The following is a 16,360-nucleotide window of genomic DNA, read 5'->3' as shown; positions in this document are numbered from 1 at the left end:
AGCCAACTCATCGTATGGGCTTTAATGGGGTGTGGTTGACACCACAGTGGCTAAGCTTTCCGTCTAGTCCAGCTTGGTTGAATTACTGTACTACAGACTGATTTTTCTCCTGAAATATGATGGTGATTTGCAATATTTAGCCCCTTCTTACCAAGCACAGTGAGGAGAACTTTCATCATCCTTATCCAAATCCCACTGTACAGTTATTTAAGGGGTGGGGGAGCACAGCTGAGCTTTAAACAAAGACTTAAGCATTGCTGCTTGGAGAGTTATGCCTCGTACAAGTGCTACTTGGTAGAAAAATGCTGCAATTGAAAGCCCAGACTGTGCAAAATTTTCTTACAGAAGTGCGCTTCACCTTCTGTTTGAAGCTAGTGGTGAGTACATGCTGAAGGACTGCTTCATTCGGGGACTGAGTTTGTCAATAACTGATGTATCTGATGCTTTATTCTTAGATCTCCTCCATCTGCCACTTCTGCTGTGTCAATCTCTACCCCCAGACCGCAACTAGCCTCAATGTTAAGCGATGAGCATTCTATGTTGCTGATATTTACAATCTTCCTGACTAAAAATGAGAGGCTAATACCTTGATCTTGGATCTTCTGCCTCCAAGTCTTGTCAGCGGTGCAGCGCAGTACATGTTGGGGTGAATAGACTAGTCCTGTCCCTAGATGGGCCACAACAAGCAGTTTAATGTCTGTCATCTGTATGTATTATCTTAGATTCTTAGGTTCCTCTCAAATATGGTAGCCTCTGAGCATCTCCCAGATAAAATCAATAGTAATTTTCTGGTGGACTTCATGGAGTTTATTTAGAGTCAAAACTAGTTACATGAAAATGTTTTTTGTGTCTGTCTATGTAGGTTTATACACGTATGGATGTACCTGTGTCTCCAGTGGTGGAGAGATACAGAAGTGATTTTTTAATTATTTTTTTTTAATTCTGAGAGGATAGGTGATAAATTTGACAAGTTCCACTGCTGATGTCGGAGGATCCAAGTTTATAGAGTTATCTTCTGGAAACTAAAGTACCTTGTAGTGATTTTTTAAAAAAAAAAATATAATAAAATGATACAACTTAATCAGAAGCTAAACTGAAGGCAAAAGTTGGTTTGACTATTACTGTGACAAAAGGGACTGTAAGATAGAACTTTCTCTGAAACCCAGGAGAAAGGTATTTGACAGAGAATAAAACATCGAGTCATGAGAAGACATGGGGTAGATCTGTGTATACTGGCATGCTTTTACCTTGTCTCAGTACAGGTGTTTTTCCTTTTTTTGTTTCATTATTCGTATTAGCTTTCTTTCTATTAATAAGACATAAGTAGATCCAAATTCAGCTCCCACATGCATAGAAGAGGATGGACCCCAAGAGCAGAAATTGGCTCAGATTATTAAAATTTTTGTGTGAATTTGCATTTTGCAAAGCATTTTAACTTAACACCTTTTTGGTAATTGGAAATGTATTGTTTCTATGATGCCATGACACCGGTGTCTGTAAGATAGAACACAATAGGAAACGCACATTCTTTGTATGAATCGCTGTGTATGGCTGTTTTACAGTTTATTTATGTTAATATTTTGTCTTCTACATGGGCTTCCCATCTCTTTGGTACTGTTTTCATTTTGTAAATTTACATGTTTTGCTTAAAGCAAGAGTGAGAGTGAGATTACATCTCTGCTTGGCTCATATTGTTGCTTCAGAAAAGCAGAATTGTGTTTCTCTGCCTCTTGGCTTCTCATGGAGTACAAAAGTAAGGAACTGCTCGGGTATTCAGTGGCAGGGGGTGGCAGCCAAGGTTGTGCCTCTGTTCCTTGCCACCCGTTCCTAATATCAGAGAAGTTACCTGAATCCAAACCGAGCTAGAGCTCCAGTCAACATGGGCTGCGGAGTGAAATGATCTATTGGTATGCACACCTAAGCAAAGACCACCAGTGTTTCCTTGGTGAATTGCTTACCTTTTTTAAGGGAATGTTTTGAAAATTAAAGTGGTAGTTAGTGACCTGTAGCGTGCTGAAATGAGCACAGAGACACCTGTGACAGGACGCTGAGCTGTATATTAAATAGAGTGCTTTTCACGCTGCTTATGATAAAGATTGTTGTTTCACTGGAAGGGCATCCACAGTGTTTATATTGCTGCCTGCAATTTAGTGAACATCCATCTTTAAAAACCTGTTATTTTCCTGATGAAATACTGGGGTTCTTGGGTACTATGAGGAAGGAATGGGTTAGCCTTTGGAAATCTAGAAACTCACCTGTGTCTCCAAGAGTACTAGATTTCCAGAACGTGGACCCTCAGGAGTGGCTTCACTCCAGCCAGGCTGAGGCGTACGTAAGCTCACCAGCAGCAGCTGGAGATTGGTCAGTGTGAGTACCAGCACGAGCAGCAAGTATCCCAGGCTTCACCGCAGCCCTGAGCCCTTTGTAGGTGCGCAGGGTCCTAGGTTGGTTTGGTACCCACGTGCAATGGAGTCATAGCCTCCGTTATTGTCAGGGCTGCAAAAGCTGAGCTTAACCTTTTCAGTGAATACTAGTGATTCTTCAAGCTCCTTACTTTCCAGAATAACTTCAAAGACTGTGAATTTTGAACAGTTATGTCAAACATGTTCAATATTCAAAGTTAAACGTATCCCAGTTGATTTGACCAAACTGTGACAGATGAGAAGTGCATCTGCATTGATTTATTAATAATTATTTTTAACAATTGCATGAATAAGTGAGAAGTTATTGGGTTATCAAAATTTTTCAACAGCTGTAGTAATTTATCGTCAGAGAAGACTGTAGAAGAATAACCCAGGACACCCTGGCACGCCCCAGTACACCCTTGAAAAATAAGAGGCCAGTTGTTTACTCAAAGGATTCTTCTCTTTCAGGCCGTGTTTTGCCATCTGAGGACTTAGAGATCAAAAGAACTTTAAACCCATTGAAACACCTTCTTAAGAGCAGAACAGCGGTGGCTTTCAAGTTACACAGGGAGAAAGCTTCTTGGACATTACTCTAGGGAGGAAACAGTTAGGGAAAGATAGGTGTGCACTCAGTTTGGAGGGAGGTTTATTTTAAATAAACAGTGCTTGCTTTCAGGAGGTTATTCAGCCACTGCTTACAGTTTGTCATTGCTCCTGGAGGGAGCAGAAGTGCAGGTCTGAGCATGCATGGGGCTAGCGGAGCTAACGATGGCTCGCAGGGCAGTGCTGCCAAGGGCCAAGCGCAGTGCCAGGCTCTGGTGCTAGCGTGGGTGCTGCGAGGCTGCAGCTGCAGAAGCGCCAGGTGCCGTTTTGCTGAAGAGATAAGCGGGCTGCGGTTTCCCCCCTTCTGCCACCCTTGCTTCACGGTGCAGCGGCAGCCGTCTGGCTGCTCCAGCTCCCCAAGAGCGTGAGGCAGAGTTTGCCCCGGGTGCCCCTGGATGCAGCGCTGCCCTGGTGTGATGGGTCTGTTGGAGGTTACGTGAGCCTGAGCGGAGCGTTGGCTGCTGAAGCTGTATTGTTCTAGCACGTGAACAAGCTGCGTGCCGCCCTGTAATCAGACCCAAGAGAGTCATTTGATTCCAGCCTCTGCAGAGAAGCAGTAGGTGAAGCTCTTGAAATCCGGTGTCCACAGGAGAGGTCAGGAAGACCTCCAGGTAACTTCACCTGGTGACTACAGCACGAAGACACTCTGCAGATCATAAAGTCTCTTTATGTGTGTGTGTATCAGGATTGCACAAGTATAACTGCTAGGTGTAGGTGAATTCTTAGATTCAGGTTGTGCAAAATCTCTAGTTTACAAGTTAAAAATGCCTTCTCTGGGCATAGTCTCAAACATAAATCTAGAATCTGCTTTTTCCACGAGTTTTCCTGACACTAAACACCTCATGTAAAGATTTGTGCTTCCTAAGTGCTGTGGGAGTTTAAATACAGAACCAGGAAGACTGAATTCTTATGCAAGTTGATATTTGTAAAATACTGTCTCAGCTCTTCCTGGAGGCTTTCCTGATAACTGGGTGAGAACGGTGATGTTGGCTGGTTCTTGCAACAAGGAGGAATTTGGCATGCAAAGGAGAGATAGCAAGGCCAGAAGGAAGGTGTGGACTGCGTGTTGACTTGTGTTCAAATCCCGGAGAGCTGCTGCAATAACGAAGCAGTCTTGAGTGCACCAGGAAAACACTTCGCAATAAAACTAATACAGCAAAGTTATTAACTTCAAATCGGGATAGTTTGTTGAGAAAATAGTATTACCATGTTAAGTTGTAATACCATCAAGTTGTTGACAACCATTAAGTTGTTGTCAAGTAAATGGGACAGATTGTTGGTAATTACAAAGCATTCATTTGGACGGGTAGATTTTATGCTACAACAGGATCATGTCAGCACCACTGTGGATATCCAGATTGCGTAGCTGAGGGCATATTGACACTGTTGGGTTCAGGCACTGACATCTCTGTGTGGCTGTGTTTGTACCTTAATGAATGTGCTGGCATGGTTGCACTCCTAATTAAAACAGCTTTTGAGTTTCTTATACGATTAGCTGGCCAAAACCTAGACTGTTTCATATCTTTCTGAGTTTCTCCAGGTGTCAGAAAAAAGAGTCTTCTAGTTCAGCATGTTCCAGGAACCCCTTGAAATCATTGTCCATTTTTGACAGACTTTCGATCTAAGAGCCTGATGTCAGTAGGCTTAAATTTGCTTTACGGAGGATGTCAGGAAAACATACAGGACTCTACAGACCAGCAAAGGTTGGGAAACCACTTTTAAGTAATTACATTAGCTAAACATGATATTAAAAGAGATAAAGAGATGTTTTTGTAACAGCTCACCGGGACTCCAATCCTCTTTCTGTATGTTAAATATGTGGAGATTGTGGTTCTCTACATTGCTCCAATTGGGAGAACTATATGTTTTTAAGAAAGGAAAATTAAATTAGTCTTGTGTTTGGTACATTATTGAGCACTTTTGTTACCTGATATGAAATTGGGTAATGCAGGCTAGTTCTGTGGCACCCAGGGGCATTCCCCTGTGCTGGAAAAATTGCCAGCTGAGCAATTAGGGCAATTTTTTGGTACTTTGTGCCCCAAGAACAGCCCAGAAAGACTGGAACAGCATCCAGAATCTGGCTCGTAGTTGACATCCAACTGCACGATTGAAGGAAAGAAAAATGCAGCCAAACCTGTGCTGCTTTGTAAGGAACTTGGCTCTGCAGAGCCTGAAAGGTATGGGGAGTGAGACGGAGGGATGGAGACTCGTGGTCAGAGGGCTGGATGGTGGAGCTCACTGTCTCTCCGCATAACTGGGACTGGCAATTTAGTAAGCACCAAATGCCTCATGCAGTTCATTCACTAATGAGAATATATAGTAACTAACATATGACTCAGAGGCTTCTGAGTGTGAATATCACTAATGACAATCAGACCTGGGCTTCAGGGATGCTTTTAAAAATCACACCCCTTTCTTCAGCTTCATTCAGCTGCTTGCTTCAAGACAAAAAAACCTTTTTTCCCCCATATAGCTTTTTACTGCTTCTTTTTGGGGTACAAAATTACAATTCTTCTAACATGTTCCTTCCTAAGGTGAAGTAGTGGTGTAGTGTGCAGTGTATTTTAAGGACTCCTTACCATCGATTTAGAAGTGGTATTTATGTACTTTCTTATGAAGTGGTTTTTATTTATGTTCTTACGGTATTTTGAATGTAGGTAGAGTCAGAAAATGGGTTTTATGCATCTAAGCCACTGGAGTAGTTTAGCATTTTAAGCCTGTGAATAACAGCAATGCAACAATGTAAAAATAGTAACACTCTTCAGAGTGATCTAAGCTTTTGTTTCCTTTGTAATCTGTTGAGATTACAGAAATCAGTGGGGACTTCAGCGAGTGGACCAGATATAACGCCTTCAAAAAACAGGATGTCTTTTTCCACAACAACTAACCTGTTCACAAAAATAGCAACCGAGGACAGATTATCATTAATAGCATTCAGTGTAATAGAGACAAAACTATTATACCTTAGGGAAATATATCCTATAATAATAGCCTCTGTTGCTAAATATGATTTGTTTCTGGTGGTTTTAAACTTGGTTTATGACTCAGTCTTGAACAATCAGGATATTGTTGATTACATAAAATCTGTAATTCTCTGAATGTAATTTAAGTTCTCAATGTCTGCATTTTGTTTCTATGCTTACTTTACTTTTAGCTTTCCTTGCAGTTTGGGGTGCACCTCTGAAAAATGTTCCATCCATGTTTTTAAAACTCTGCCTGTGATTTTTGCTCTCCAGAGAGCTTGGTGTGGGTTGCCACGTTCAGCAAGAGCAGCAAGTCCCTATCCCAAGCAGCCGATTATTTCACATCATTGGGGTTTGAGATTTATGTTGAGCCCTTTGCAGACGTGGCTGTGTGATAAACATGTAGGTGGACTGTACACTTGAATGCCTACATACTGCAGAGATAGGGTCTTCACACCAGAAACAGGTCAGATTATTATCTCTTAATCAAGGAGGTGCCAAGCACCTGCACTGGCCAGTAACATCCCTGAAGTCCCTCAGCACTGCAATTACAAAAATACTCTACAGCTGGCTTAGTTGACTGTAACATTTGTTTTTCAGGGAGGTCCCAATTTCACTCACTTTTACAAATAGTTTTATAGAGGTCAAGTATTTCATGCTTTCTCCCAAAGGGCTAATTCTCTGCTGCATACCACAACTGCAAACAAGTTTGAAAAAAAAAAATTGCAAAATGTGGTTCAGTCAACCAAAGAGCAAAGTTTATCCAAGACAGCAATACTTGTACAACTGGCTGAAGTGCAGGGATGAAGAAGCAGAGAGAGCAGCTCCTTGCTGTAATTCAATCCTCTTGGCATTTCTCAACTGGACTGTAACAAACAGATTTACTCTGTTCCTCTTTCTAAAAGGAAAGGGCACCTACTTTATAAGCAAGCAATTAACTTCCAGTACAATTGCAAACATCAAAAAAAGTGGGCAACATCCCCATGCCCCAGAGAATTCCCAAATAATAAATAAGGGAGAAATGGCAATACATCCCACCCTGTGCCCCTGAGGCAGCACAGCCCTCTCTCTGGGTGCTGGAAGGGGTGGTGGGACCAGGCTTTTCACATCAAAGGAAAAGCATATTTGAAGAGTAAGGAGAGCATCACTTGCAGTCCACCCTGATTTTAGCAGTGGTCCCATTCATGCCCTTTTCTTCATCGGAGTTTGGAGATGGGTCTTGGGAAAGGCTGGTTTGGGACTGCTTTGGGGTGCTGGCACTGACCTCACATCCCACCTGGACACCCAGGGCCGGCCAGGGCAGGGACCCCCCCTTGCCCTCCCGATCTGGGGGGCTGGAGCATATTGCACCGCCCTTACCTGCTGCACCTGCTTTTAACACACAGTCAGGAGAAAGCTGCAGGACTGATAGTGTTGTGCCTGTTTGCTAGAATAAAACTTTTTAAGTGTTGTGCCTCCAGCCTCCAAGTACTTGAATGATTTTGTGGCTTTTATGGGCAAGGCACCTATTCAGAAGCATGGGTGCTGTTCGAGTAACGTGAACACGTGTCCTGCGTTAGCACAGCATTCCTGGTGTCCGCTGTATGCATGTGTTTGTAGCCTGGTGGCAATAGTCGTGTGGACATTTCCCCACTAAGGCGCAGTCCATAGTTAGTCCATAGTTGGTTGTCCTTAGTTAGCATCCCTTAGACAGTGTGCAATCACCAGGAGTAACTCTCTGCTGGCTATAGCGCCTGCACCTTCTCCTACATTTTCCTCTAACCTCTTCAGATTGAAGGAACATGGTCAAAATTGTGTAGAATAGAAAAGAAACCTCTTCAAGATTTTTATAAGCTGGAGGAGGGTAATTCTTCCTGTTTCAAATACACAGTGTGTTTGCTTTATACAAGGCCCAGTGTTGGGCCCAGAATTGTGGAAACCCAAAAGTAAATTTTAGTTTAAAAAAGTAACTGTGAAAATGCATGGAGTTGTGAAGCCCAGGAAAGGCTAATGTCACAGGGAGAACATTTGTCTGTAAATTCCCAAAGGAGACTTTACAGGCAGTAGAGACAGACCCTGTAAAACAAAAGCTGTGCATGTAGGTAGCACAACCCAGCGCTTGCACAGAGATTGTCATCTTCAAAGCACCGAGCCAAATGTTTGTTAATTATACTACAGCAGCCTTCGAGGCTATCAGGCAGGTATTAATATTGCTTTACAAGTGGAGAAATTGAGTCAAAGACGTTACGTAATTTTCTTGAGATTGAAGACAGTCATAACAACCTGGTGAATAGTGCAGGTTTTCCTTACGTGCTGCCGAAACTGCTGTGCTCCTAATGGGGACCACACGGATGCAGTTTGGTTTGGAAAGGAGGTCTCTCCCCCTAAATTTACATTTCTAGTGCACTGAGGGTGAGCATATGTAAGGTGATGGGAAATACTAGCTATTCAGTACAGTCAGGGTTATCTCTCGTTTAGGCCCTAATTCAACAAGTCCCCTGTGTTGGACACTCCCATGTGTGCCCAAGCCAGCACATACAGGTTTTCTCCCAGCATTGTGTGCTCTTGGGCGTCCTACTGAAGTGACACTGACCTGTGTGTCTTTCTGTTCTCCCAAATGACTTTTGAACTCACTGTTCAGCTTTAACCATATCTGACAGCAGGCTCGAGGTCTCAAAAATTCCTGTATGTTTTGGGAAAATATGTGGCTGATTAGATGAGACAAATCCTTCTGCTTAGGAAAAAGCTTGTCTGTTTGCTCCTTAGACACCGGAGAGCATACATGGAAGAGCCCTGGTCAGAGCTCACCCTGTAACAGCCACCAGAAGAACAGCACAGGAGACACAGATCCAAGAAACAGCTCATTTCGCTGCTCTTGGGATGGCTTCTTTCTTTCCCTTTTTTGTCTTTCCTTAACATCTCTTGTGTCTGTGATGTTGACCATTGCATTTCTGGATGCTGTGATGTGGACACAAGAAACTGCTGTCACGTAACATTGGCCTGACATCAAAACGTGAAGCACGAGTCTCTGCTGCTGGGAAGTCCTGATTTTCCCGCAGTACCTGTAATTTTTTTCAGCTGGTGGACACTTCAGAAACTGGATTGGTATCTTCCTTACAAATGACACCTTGTTGTTAAGGGATAGGGATGAGCTCAGGTTAATTACTAACTATGACCTTTATTGCCTATAAAAATGCCATGAATACCTCTTCTGCACTGTGATAGCTGCCCCACCCGGGATTTTGATGCTTTATCCTCATGTACTGGGGTGGAGCAGCCACTTGCTGCTTGAGAGCTGGCAGCTGGCCTTGAGCATCCCTGCTGCCTGTACGCCTGCCAGACCCTGAGCATGCTGGAGGATGGGCCCATCAGCATAACCCTTTGCTCTCCTGGCTTAGAGACCATTGACACTATCTCCAGCTTCTGAGAGAAGAGAAAGAGGAGTGTGAAATCAATCACCACTTTCCAAGACTTAATGCAATGCTGTATCCCAGGTTTGTGGCTGGGAATAAAAGTTATTTGGATTTGGACTGATTCAGGGGGAGAAGCAGAAGCAGATACATGGTTGTGTGAAATAAGAGCTGAAGTGTCATTTTTTTACCAGTGTTAAAATTCCCTAAGCTTTCAGCGTGCTTCTGGTAAAGTGGTAAAGGTTGCAAACAGAATTTAAGTTAAATACACAGAACGTAACAACTAGTCGAGTGATTTATTTGCTAGTTCCAAATCCTGAACAATATGTTTGGCCACGGATGCGGCAGGCACTGCTGTACTGGGCCATGAGCACTGCAGAGCTGTGCCCTGTGTTGGGCTGTGCTGTTGGCCTGCTGGTAACCTGAGCAAACCCCTCCACTCCCACCCGTGACAAAGTCCTCATCTGCAAAACGGTACAATTGTAGTGACCTTCTTGGTAGATAAAGTGTACGATGTTGGGAGAGGTGGGCTTTTCCCCACTCCAGAAACTGGGACCTAGAATTAGGGGGGTGAGGTGAGAGTGAGGGTGCCCCTTCCCATCTGAGGGCAGTGTGGTCCATGGCCATTCAGCAAGGAGCAAAGGGTGCAGCATCACCCCCAGGAGCCTGCAGGTACAGAGCATCCTGGGGAGCCACCCCCATGCCCATCTGTGCTGGTTTGTAACCTTTCTTACAAACCCACTTGTCTATTTGAACACCTTCTATTTCATGTTTGTGCTGTGTTTGAAGAGTGCTTCTGAGGACTGGATAAAATGTGTGGCTTTGGTTTGTTTTCAGAAGTGAAGATGTTAGCTTCCTTCTGCTCTATTTATATATTACTAGATTTTATTTTCTTTCCCATCAAATAGCCTTTTGTTTGGTTGTTTTATTTTTTGGTATTTTTCTGTAGTTGTCTTCTGGTTGATAATGGAGATTACATGGTTCTGATAGAATGGATACTACATGGGTTAATTTTTCTCCTAAAATTACTTAAAATGTCATCTCACTGAAGATGACAAACCAAGGTCCTCATAAACATTCACGCTATAAAAACAGTTCTGGTTTATGCACCTTTTATTTTTGTTGACTGCATAAAAAATTGTCGTTAACTTTGTCAGGATACTGAAATTTGAACATCTCTTCATTGTGTACACAGAAGCAATTTCATTTTAAAGTGGCAAAGGGCCGAGTTTCTAATAAAAATGTAATTTGTAGCCTCTGACTGCAAATGCTTCTGTTTGTGCTAATTCTCATTTAAGCCACTGTAAAATGTATGATATATCAGCTTAAACAGCTGGAATATCAAAGGCTTTACTTTTCATGATTATTATTTTTTTTCCTGTAACAGTTTTGGTAAAATTCGAATACATCAGTAGTAATGTTTCACTTTTATCTCATTATCAGATTAGTTTTACACTGCCCTAACCAGAGTTAAATCACTTAAATACCATTTAAAAATCAACCATTAAGTTGTTTTAAATTGTTCCAACAAGATAGTCTTGGATGCACAGTGATTACTCTCTTATGCCATCTTTACTGCATCTGGGCAAAAAGGTGGGACCAGGTCTCCGTAGATGAGCACGGCGGTAGAGCAGCACGTGCCGGCTGCGGGCGCGGGGCTGATGCTCCGGCATCCTGCATCCCGGCCCTGCGCACCAGCTGCATCCCCGCTTCCCAGCTGGCACATTATGGCTGCAGCCTCTCACGTGTTAACACTGATGGGACAGCAAGCGCAAGGCTTTGCAGGGTCTCTGGGGAGAGTTTTCTTTCCTTGCTTCCTTATCCTTCACCAGGTAAAAGTTTTCTCCTTTTAATCTGCTTTGGGAACCTGATGCTTTCCCCAAGAATGTGTTTGGTCCTGCCAAACGCCTTCATTGTCACGCAGTTAGAAAGCATCAGCTGGAGATAATTCACAGTTAGAGACCTCCACCCCTAAGGAGTGGAGGACACACGCTTTGTACCCACGCACACCTCCGAGCGGGAAATCGCCGGTGCCCGTGAGGTACCTTTGCTGTGCAAACAGGAGGACGTGTTTAGCGATCTCTTTTACAGGCTGCTGGCGCATAAATGCTGCACTACTTGATTTGTGAGTTCTTGCAGCAGAGTGGGATTTTGCTGGGATGTCAGCGCACTGTTTTGGGGTGTCTATGGGCTTTTTGAAACTGATTCTGGGACTGCTGGTACAAATGAAGCAAATAAATCTGCTCCTGCTGTTGTTCACAAGGCTGCTTCCAGCTCTGCCTTGAAAACTGCCTTGCAGTTCCTTTGCTGAACCTCTTATGTCCGTTTTTTATCTCATTGGCGGATCTGAATAATCACACAAAAGTGCTCCTGAGAGCTTTTTCCAGTCCTCCTCTGTCGATGGTAACACATCCAGGGCTCATATTGACAGATTAATGTGGGGCTGGCTGCGGCAGGGCCCGTTGCTGGAGGCTGCTCCCAAGCACACCGCCTGGGATTCTGCACTCTCTGACTCCGAACCCGTTTGATCATTGTAGGGGGTCAAATGCTTGGCTCCAGTCTTTTTTATGTTTGTGTTTCAGGCAAATGGGGCTGAAAAAAGAAACTGGAGGGACCAAAGTGAAGTGTTCTCACGAAAAAAAAAAAAAATAGATGCAAAACACAAAGCACCATTTGTGCTCAAATTGGGGGGTTGAGGGGAAGGACAGCACTGTTCAGCTGCTATAGATGACTTGGTTTTCTCCAGCTGCAGAAATGCTTTGATTCTGTTCTATTGTTAATTAACCACTCTGAGAAAAAATACATTTGTAAATTAGGCAGGAGACCGCTTCAGGACTCTGCACTGACTTCTGCCTAGGCTGGCAATCTCCTTCTGGTTCTCATTCCCAGGTGCAAATGCTCTGGAGACGGACCCAAGGGTAGGTCACTGTCATGAAGCTGATGGCTGCCCTGCTGCCAAAACCTTGCCACATAAAACCAATCCACCTGGCAAGAAACCCTCGTTCCTCTTCGGGCAGGAATGTTCTTGAAGGGTTGTGTCTGTCAATCTGTCTTTAACTATGGAAATTCAATTTTGTATGCCTGTATTCATGTGAAAGCCCACAAACAGTTCTGCTGGTGGAAATACCTGTCAAGTCAAGCTCTACTCATTGAGAGAAGGGGCACAACTGGAACTGGTTCGTATTTCAGTTAAAGATCACATGAGGCATTTCGATGGGGTGATCTCTGGCACAGTTTGTTCTTGCAGTTTCATGTACAGTGAGGATAGCAGCTTCTGCTACAAGTAGCTGTAAATGGCCAAGCCTATTCAAAAGCCATGTTGTAGTTGGAAAAGTTGACTGCATCTTTTAGAGGACTGATTGAATTTGAGGTCAGTTATTTTTACTTTTCTGTTTTGTTCTAGTTAAATATTTTTACTTGCTCTCAGAACAATAGCTCCCACCGCACTGAAGCCTTTGCCCAGTGCAGTAGCTTTTCATACCTCCTCCTGTAGCAATCCATGCAGCACCCAAAGGCCTCATCTCCTTAGTTTAGCTAAATATAGACTTTTCAAGCCCTTGTGTAGAGCCTAATCCATACCTTTACTAAGCTTAACAAGCTGAATCCAGTGGCATAAGCAGCTGACACAGCTTTATGGGTAGAGGAATCCTCTGTATTCTTTTACACGTGCTCTAATCTGCCAGGGTTTGTTTAAATTTTCTACTGTTTAATCTGGTATTTTATTGCCTGTATGTACTTGACTCTGAGGACTGGATTGTTGTGATTATTTTTCCTGTCTGCAAACTTACTCTTCAGTTTTCCATGCTGTCTGCCCAGGGAGACCCAATAATTTTGTATTTTGTCAAGTAACTGTTTAATAAAAAAAAAATCAGCCAAGTCTGCAGTTGCTTTTACACAATTCCAAAATAATGTCCTGTTTACCAGCCCGTTCACAAGCTGAACTCACAAAAATGACAGTTTCTCTGCCTTTGGTTGCAAAGCTTCTCTCACCCTGTACTCTTTGGTTTGGAGGGAGCTGGGTCCCATACGCACTCTGGCAGCTGCAACAGGATGAAAATATCCACAAAGGTTTCTGGCAGAATCTTATTGTGACAAATCATTTACAGTGCTTCTAAAAAAGATTTGTTTCCATATCTTAGCTAGTTTGGCTTTTTCCAGCTTGATTGCAGACTCAGTATGGGTTTTGTTGATGCTCTTTTCTAAAAGTAAGTAGATCTGAGGTTTGTAATCATGATGCACACAGTTACACATCACTGTGTGCCTTTGATTCAGAAGTGGTTTCAAACCCACCTTTGTAAACAGAGAGGGTCATAGTGCATTTTGACAGTTGCTCGTCCTGCCCCAAGTGTGCATGTGTTTGCGTGTGTGCTCACATGCACCGTGTGCACGCACACAAGTGTACACCCCCTGCCAAAGGCATCAAAAGAGCTCTGGGCTCCACGGAGCCAGGTAGCTGGTTCACAACAGCAGTGACTTGCAAGGCTTAAAAAAACATAGAGGAGGTGGGCATGCCTGATCACACGTTATCCTTCCTTTATCCGTGCACCTTCCTGTCTGCCAACAACCAGGAGTTTAGGGCCTTCTCGCATCTAGACCATCACATTTAGTAACTGCTGGTGTATCCAACCTACACGAGTTTCTCCAGTTATTTAGCTTGTTTTTTATTTTGGACACTTTGGTATTGTCCTAAAGAGCTTGAACTCAGTGAGAACGGTTGGAGGGATTCTGTAAGACGCTTGGCAGAACTGACCCACCCTGTTGCCTGTGGGAGAGGAGCAAACATTCTCTCCTCTGCTTCCTGTGGGTCAGAACCAGAACCTTCCTGCACTAATCACCACTTTGCACTGCTGGTGTGATGCAAGGAGCCTGATCGCTACCATATGCATGGAGATGGCATTGCCATGACCCGTGCCTAAACCCTTTCTCTGGCAGGAGCGATGTATCGGTGTTTCTTGCTAACTGAGGAGCGCTGAGAAGGCATTTCAGGCTTCGCGATGTGATGTAGCTTTGTTTGTGCAGGTGGTTAAGGTGAAGCTACCTTTGTTGCCTCTCATGGATCCTCTTGCCTAGTTGAGCTCTCATGGGGCTATGACACAAGGCTGTATCTCACAGCACCCAGCTGAAACACTTTTCCTGTGCTGCAAATGTGCCTTGCAGCCTGGGCTACTTTAGACCAAGCAAGCAGGAGCAGACTCCTGTTTGCTCTTCCTCCATCAGAAGGAACAGTGCCAGTCTGGAGTTTGATTATTTGGCTGGATGCTCAGCACTTCGACTGTGCAACAACTTCTTATCTTGGGTACTTCATTCCTTTGCAGTTTAGTTTTGTTTCTCCCCAGCGCTGTGTTCTGCCATTGGATTGCATTCACGCCACGTGCCCACAGGCTGCGCTGTATTGTTGCATATGCTGTGCCATCCAAAATAATCTCAGTGGGTGTTCTAAGCTGCTGCCTTGATACAGCCCATCCTCTTGGCAGCCAGAAGTGCTGTGAGTTATGTGTCTTCTTTTCCTCCTCATCTTTGTATATCGTAATAGGTATGGAACCTGTAGAAGTCTTTGCAGATAGTATACCTTGCCAAGATACCTTGCTGGTACCTAGCAGCTGTCCATACATGCTTGGTAAAGAAGATGTGTTTTGGTAATTACATTTACATGGGATGGTGCCTGGAGAACTCTATGTAGATACAAAATGGTGTCCTTGGGAAAAAAAAAATCTTTGGGACTCTCTGCCACGTTTTAATGGAGGTCCACAGTGCGCTGGTGGTGGGCTTCTGACTGACACCCTTTTTAGCACCGCATCAGGAATGTAGGCTGCAAAAAATCCAGTCTGACTGTACTAGGGTAAAAAGCATGTAAGCTTTGCTAGCTGCTAGCAGTCAGCACAGCTGCATAGTAAATGCACAGCTTATGGGGGTTTGGTTTTTTCATTATTAATTGCATGCTTGTGTGTTTGGAGATAGACTCAAGCTAATGTAATATTTGCCTTCTTATATTCCAGCTGTGTGGGTGTTGAAGAAGAAGAGGCACCAGATATCGACATCTATCATTGTCCAAATTGTGAGAAAACCCACGGAAAGTCTACTTGTAAGTATACTTGCACAGCTGGTCTTTAGATACAGAGCAGATTCTGTACGTTTAAACAAAAGAAGGTGGGGTTTTTTCGTTACAAAAAGACACGCCTAAATATCATGTGTCATAAATATTAGAATTCAAACCATGAGGTGGAAAAAGATGTTAGGAGGAAAAAACCATGGGTTGGATTGTGGAGCTTTGGATGCAGCTCCGTGCCTGGCCTCAGGCAGTGTGCACGAGCTGATGCAAGGCACCTTACCTGGAGAGCTTCAGTCCCCAGTCCCAGCAATGAACATGATGCTTCCTTCTCCACACAGAATTAGGAATTGTGAAGGCACTTTAGTACTTGGGGCTAGAAAAATCCTACAGAGACAGCTAGTTCTAATACAGTAACTTTTGGAAACTACATGGTGTTTTTTGTCTTTGGATGAGAAGAGTAAGAAACAGTATGTTATGCTTGGCCTGGATATAAAACTGTAGCGATTTAAGTGGCAGTCAAAATTGTAGGATGCACTGAGGGTGCCAATTCTTGCAGTTCTTTCACAGGAAAAAGTTCTCCTGAGTAAAAGTGACAGTTGATCTCAGTGGGAGTTTTGTCTGGGAAAGAACTGTAGGATGTGTTTGCTTTGGTCAGATTAATTCACAAATTCTTTCTGTTATACAATGGGGAAAAAAAAAGAAAAGAAACCAATCTCTGTAAAAGATGAAATGCCTTACTTGAAAGCCATTTATTGTAAATAAGCAACAATGATGTGGAGGTTCTCACTGCTTTGCAACCTTACAGCAACACACAGAGGAAGAGCACTGTTCTCATCTCCCAGGAGCTGAACAAATCATAATATCCCCTTTTTAGGGTGAAATAAGGGATGGCTGGAAACTGACTTCTGTTGTGTAATTCAGTAAATTCAGTAATTTTAACACCAAGTAATT

General features: G+C 43.5%; 1 protein-coding gene across 3 annotated transcripts in view; it reads left to right on the top strand.

Annotated features, from left to right (window-relative positions):
* Positions 1 to 16,360, top strand: part of PHF2 (PHD finger protein 2) — an 85,343-nt gene that overhangs the window by 27,528 nt on the left and 41,455 nt on the right. For all 3 annotated transcript variants that reach the window (XM_074836729.1, XM_074836726.1, XM_074836728.1), the window contains exon 2: positions 15,357 to 15,442. In XM_074836729.1, the coding sequence (XP_074692830.1) occupies positions 15,357 to 15,442 (86 nt within the window). The remainder of the gene's footprint in view (positions 1 to 15,356; positions 15,443 to 16,360) is intronic.

The sequence above is a fragment of the Strix aluco genome, chromosome 11 (assembly GCF_031877795.1).
Source record: "Strix aluco isolate bStrAlu1 chromosome 11, bStrAlu1.hap1, whole genome shotgun sequence".
NCBI classification, from domain to species: Eukaryota; Metazoa; Chordata; class Aves; order Strigiformes; family Strigidae; genus Strix; species Strix aluco.
Note: the sequence above shows the minus strand (reverse complement) of the source record. Positions and strands in the feature narration are given on the sequence as shown.